This window comes from Nematolebias whitei, chromosome 8, assembly GCF_014905685.2.
Source record: "Nematolebias whitei isolate Nwh7 chromosome 8, NemWhi1, whole genome shotgun sequence".
Lineage (NCBI taxonomy): Eukaryota > Metazoa > Chordata > Actinopteri > Cyprinodontiformes > Rivulidae > Nematolebias > Nematolebias whitei.
The window spans coordinates 13,161,004-13,167,160 of record NC_056505.1 but is presented as its reverse complement, the minus strand read 5'-3'; the positions used below and the strand labels follow the sequence as shown (position 1 = coordinate 13,167,160).

Below are 6,157 nucleotides of genomic sequence, written 5' to 3'. Positions count from 1 at the left end.
TTGCGTGCGCGCAGGTGTGTGTTTAAGAAAAAAAAATGGAGGGGGGAAGAGGGGGGAGTCATGTAGCTGACATTTCCAGGCTCCTGCTCTGATTGGCTCCTATTTGAGGAAGCTCACGGGTTCTTTCAACTAATAAGCGCCTCCCCGTCGCTCTAAAGGACATTATAATGCAAGGGACCCCCTTTTTAACCACAAACCGCATTTTCGTTCATTTAGACCGTATACACTTTTTAAATTTGCCCCTAAAGTTGCAGTTTTTTGTGTGGGGGTAGCACATTCCGTTCGCCCTGGAGCGGTACGCCATGCTCTCTCACGCCGACCTCCTGGATGCTCGGCTCGGTGAGTTATCATCACTAAACTCCGGCCCTAAACTCCAGTGTAAGAATCCAACTTCTTGTTTAACCTCCTTAATAGGCAGTGAAGTTAATTGTGTTAACTGTTTAAGCAATTTATCTTTGGTTAAGTTAATTCATTCTTTAGTAATTTAATAACATTCTGCTCTGACTGCAAAAAATACCTTCGAGCAATTCTATTTTTTTATGTTTCTTTGTAATATTTCTAGCATTTCTTACAGCAGAAGAGTATTTCGTGTTGTTTAAGTTTAAAGGTGAGATTGTTTTTTGCCTTTAACCTGATCACAGGGATGAAGGATGCTGCGGAGCTACTCGGACACAGAGAAGCTCTCAAGTGTCGGCTGGGAGGTGGGGTTCCTGAGCAGGGCCATCCGGGAGACATGGCGCCGGGTTCGGACTCCGTGGAGGGAGCCACTCTCCTGCCGGGTGAAGACATCACCGCCGTGGGCTCCAACTCCAGCCTGCCGGTGAACGGGAAGGAGCAGGAGAAGCAGCAGCAGCAGCAGCCGCAGCAGCAGAGCTCCGGACAGAGCGCGAGCCAGCAGAAACAGAAGCGGCACAGGACGCGCTTCACGCCGGCGCAGCTCAACGAGCTCGAGCGCAGCTTCGCCAAAACCCACTACCCAGACATCTTCATGAGGGAGGAGCTGGCACTGAGGATCGGTCTCACCGAATCCAGAGTTCAGGTAAACACTCGGCATGAGGGCGAGTGTGAGATTTAGATGAGATGACCGCTTTGGGTTCACATATGATTTGTTCTAAAATCAACAGAGCCACCCGGAAACTATGTGAGGATGTTTATCACTGACTAATGTGTTTAAAAACAGTTAGGATGTAAGTTTAGCACAGTTAAGCAACATAGAAACAATGATCCGGCTGATAAAAGCCAGATCAAGTAACGCGTTAAATGTGCTGTCATTCAGGAAACTGCAGTCCGTCAAATACCAGTGTGGAAAAATCTCTATATGAATATGGTCAAAAAATATTGTTTTTTAGAAACTATTACTAATCCATTTGTTAAGAATTTAGATTGAATTTAAACAATCGTTTATATTTGAGTAAATAATTTGTAATTTACCGACACGGGTTCGCCGCGGGCGCTGTCCATGGTGCTGAACTTGGTCCATTACAGGCACCTGGCTCGTTCACGGGCCGGAATATAATCCTAATTTTTACAGCAGCAAATATTTATTGTGTTTAGGTCACATCCAGTTCACAAGGTAATTTAGCCCATTTTAATTATTTTTTTTTCATAGGGGAAAAAAATAGTCAAATGATGCCCTATTCTTTCAGCTCAACAAAGAGTTCTTTGAAACAAACGTTCTCATTTTTATTTAAACCTTTATTTTACCAGGAAATAAATCCATTGAAATTATTAACCTCTTTTACAAGGATGTCCTGGGCAAACATTTCAAGTTTAGACACGCATCTATCCTGTATCGCAACAAATATTAAATGCTGAGTTTATTTTTGAAAAGCAGCCCCGGAACATATCGAGCCATACGAAGCCAAGCGCATTATCAACCATTTTCAGTCTTCTTTTCAACAGTCAACGGGTTATTAAGCAGCGATGTGAGATTCATGTAAATGATCCAAGTGAAAGCAATAAAAGCAGAACAATCATTAGTCACCTTAATAATGAATTCTTTCTGTTCGGAGAGGCGCAGCATTCCGCCGGCTGCTGTTGGTAAACATGGCCGCTCAGGTGCAGCCCTCAGTGGGCGTGTTGCGCGCACACCTCTGCAGCCTCTCCTTTAAAATGCTCCATCAGCGACGTCTTAATACGGCTCAACAATATATTGTGGCCACTTCTTTCTTTCTTTTTTTTTTAATGGAATGAGAAATTGCATTTTCTTTCACCACCACCCCCTCCACCCCCCACTCCTCGGGTGTAATGGGTTTGGGCGACGTTTCACGGCTGGCTGAGCGGAATGAGAGCGAGGTTTCACTTTTTAATATGCCGGCATCGACTCGCGGCCTCGCGCGCGCATTAATCACAGCCGTAGATGATGAAATCTTTATAAAGCTGAACGGTGTTGCGCGTGCGTCGTCTTTTTCCCCCCCCTTATTTTCTTTCAAGCTTTGTTAGCGGTTTGTTGTGGAGGATGGGCACATTAAACTCATATAATTTTAAGCTGACCGACCTGTTTGCAAATATGGCAATATTTATAAATTGTTACTCTCACTTTTGCTGAAACACGCGCGCCGTGGCCTCAGCAAGTTGATGTAAAACCCCATGAATAATTAATTTTCTTTATATTGTTGAGACTCTCTACAACCAACAAGAGTATTATAAAGGCTTTAAGTCTAATATAATCTGGGATTGATAAATTACACCAGCTGTTGTGAAAACAGCTGGTCAGTCTGGCCGAATTGCTGCACAAACAAAACAACAACTTCCGGTTACATTAATGACCAAGTTCTCAGTGAAATTTTGGTGTTGGCTATTTTTGGCCCTTCTGTGAAGCTGTGGTCCCAAAACATTTCATACATGAACTCTCAACAATACACCGGAAGAGTCTTGTGACACCCATTTTTGAAGCCTTTGAAGCCACAAGGACATAATGACAACTCAAACAACCCTATAACAATTATACATGCTTTATTCATTTTTTTATTTTGTTTTTTATTCCACAGCTATAAAAAAATCCATATAGGATTGATTTTTAATTTTTATTTGATTATTGGAAATCGTACTCTCGACCCTAATTTTGGGAAGCAATTAAACTAATTGAACACAATTAATAGAATCTGTTACAGACTAAAACTGTTTGAATGTTAGATTATACATTTTTTGGGGGGGAGTCAGGGGGAATATTCATATTTCCGGGTGCCTTTAATGATGTGCGCCCTCCTGCTCCGTTGCTTTCAGGTCTGGTTCCAGAACCGACGCGCCAAGTGGAAGAAAAGGAAGAAGACCACCAACGTGTTCCGCGCCCCCGGCACGCTGCTCCCCACACCCGGCCTGCCACAGTTCTCAGCCGCGGCCGCCATGGAGAACAGCCTGTGCTCGTTCCACGCCAACGACTCGCGCTGGGCCACGGGGATGCCCGGAGTGTCGCAGCTGCAGCTGCCGCCGGCCCTGGGCCGCCAGCCGGGCATGGCGCAGTCTCTGTCACAGTGCAGCCTGGGTCCGGGCCCGCCGCCGAACTCCATGGGTCTCTCCAACGGCCTGTCCTCCAACGGCTCCGGCCTGCAGTCCCACCTCTATCAGTCGCCTTTCCCGGGAATGTCGGCGTCCCTCTCCGGCCCCACGAACGTATCGGGCTCCCCGCAGCTGTGTAGCTCCCCGGACAGTGACATGTGGAGAGGGACAAGCATTGCGTCACTCAGGCGCAAAGCGCTGGAGCACACAGTGTCCATGAGCTTCACTTAGTGACTCTTCACCTCACCGCACCCACCCCCCACCCCCACCCCCGTTTTACTCCTGCTGTTTAGATCAAAACCAGAGAGAGACTTGAGAGAATGGAGTCCAATGTGACCGAATACAAAATAACAAGACGAAACTGGTGGACAGAAGAAGCTGTTATTTCAAATGATGAACTCTTGAAGATAAATACTGATGTAATGATCTCTAGATTATAGGTCCTATTTACTGGGAGCCAAACAATTGTTGTATTTATGTTTTCATGGACGTGTCTTTACGCACACGTTCTTGTACGCAGGTGACGTTGTTATGTCGAGCGGTTATTTCTGAGTCTGGACTTTGGTGACAGTCCACCACACCGACAGTGAGCCTCCTGAACTGGGTCCCAGGGTTAAAACTACACGAGAAAGAGATGAAGACTGATTTTACACACTCAGTCTGAGACGTGGGCATAAATCAAGGTGCAGAAAAATACATAAATAAATAAATTACTTAACGAAATGAAGTAAGATGACCTCTCCTACTCTGTTTTAGGATGTTTTGTGTAGATGAAACATTCTTGCTGTACACGCTGGTCTTTTTTGTGACATGTTTTAACTTATTGTATGTGCTTTTACTTGACACATTTCTTAAGTGTTTGATCTCACGTCGAAACGCATCATATTGACGGGTTTGTACCGATTTAAAAATGAACAAACAAATAAAAGTACTTTTCAAGAATGTCAGAACAACACCGATTTATGTCTCTGTTCAATTTCGACCGCACGAATGCATCCAAAACTATCTAATCTGTTTTGCATATTGAAATAAAAATAACTTTTAGGCACTTTGGATGATCAAATTTAAGTATCCCTGGTCCTGAAGAAATATGTAGATAACGGTCACCCCACAGAGAGCACGTGGCTCTGACAACTCATCTGCTAATATTTAAATATTTTGTCTAAATGTCTGGAGGAAAATAAAGACATATGACATGCAAAAACAGTTGAGTGGTGGTATTTGCATGTGTTATGTGTTTAGTTTTAAAGTGGAGCATGTAGTTAACTGCAGCAAATGATAACCCGAATATACCGGTTTGCTTCACTAGTAATGTGAATTTAAAAGTCAGTGTTTTTTTGCTTTACAGCTAACACGCTCTTTTTTTAAATTAAAATAACTTGTTTGATCTGATTTTAGAACAGACTTTTTTGTCTGTTAACCTTCTTTGAGCTGATTTTAGAGCATCGAGGCACATGTACACTATCACCCGCCTCAAGGCTGAGCTGGTTTATTAAAGGTGCATGCAAACTATTAACAACAGACTGCTGTGATGGCAAGAACATTTTAATGATGGTTCCACAAACATCTCTGTTCCATGATAACTTATCCTCAAATAAGCCCCCCCCCCCCCCAAAAAAAAAAAGAAAAAAAAAAAGAAATTATTTAAAGAAATGATGAACAATATTTTTCGAATTTTCTTTCATTTTTCAAAATAGACAAATGTGAACGAAATATTTTACATCAGTAGTTTATGTTTTGTTAAATATGCCTATAGAAATATCATATTTTCCCCCAAACATTTAGAAACACAGTTATTATCATCCTAAATGTGATTATTAAATCTGTTTTGTAAACATTAAACCAATCTGAATCTAAATCAGTTTTAAGTTTGTTTTCCTTTCCTTGTGCCTTTTTGACATTTATCAGATTAATTTCACAACAATGAGCCAGATCACCTTTTTATTTATTTATTTATTTGCATCTCTTTAGTTTCCTGATGAGAGATTTAATAAGCGGCGGCCTCGAACGAGGTAAATACAATTTTCTCCATTATGAATGTGAGCGCGCCTCACTTTCTGTGTCAAAGAGTATAAGTGTCAACTTGAGCCTGAAATCACAGCAGCTCAAATTAATCAGCGAGTTAACCTCATCTCTTCGGCAGCGCTGAGGCCAATTTATGGTCACGGGATAGTAATTGATGAGATATGGCATTACCATAAGCAGTCCCACTGCCTGTAAACTTATAATGAAGTTTCAGTAACAATGTTGGGAGGTTAAACAAAAGATTAATCATAATTAACAAAATAATATTACATTTTTACATATTTTATAGTTGTTTCCCACTCTTTTCTATTAGCTTTAACTTGTTTACAGTAATTTGTCAAAGAACTGAAAATACCAAGTCAAGACCCTGGACATTTTATTTATCCAAAGATCTGCTGGATTTCTGCTGATTTTAATGCAAGTATGAAGTTTTCCAGCATATATATATATATATACTATTTTTACAACTTGATAAGAAAAAGGCTACTTTTTTTTTTTTGCTGAGTGGAAAAAAAAAAGCTAAATTGCTTCACAGGAAGAAGAAATCACTTGATAATTGATTTTTTTTTTCAATTTACTGCAAATATTTGGATATAAACTGTGGCAAGTTGTTATGAACTGTTTATACCCATAA

At 41.4% G+C, this 6,157-nt stretch overlaps 1 protein-coding gene across 2 annotated transcripts; it reads left to right on the top strand.

Moving 5' to 3' along the window:
* Positions 1 to 271: 271 nt before the first annotated feature.
* LOC119413262 (homeobox protein orthopedia) lies at positions 272 to 4,203 on the top strand. Of its 2 annotated transcripts, none has more exons than XM_037680298.1 (3): positions 272 to 378; positions 642 to 1,039; positions 3,226 to 4,203. In XM_037680298.1, exons 1-3 carry the CDS (start codon positions 303 to 305, stop codon positions 3,727 to 3,729), a joined length of 978 nt encoding a protein of 325 aa, XP_037536226.1. In that variant the 5' UTR covers positions 272 to 302; the 3' UTR covers positions 3,730 to 4,203. The 2 variants fall into 2 exon arrangements, with proteins under 2 accessions (XP_037536226.1, XP_037536227.1); XM_037680299.1 differs by having other exon boundaries at positions 291 to 339.
* Positions 4,204 to 6,157: the final 1,954 nt, after the last annotated feature.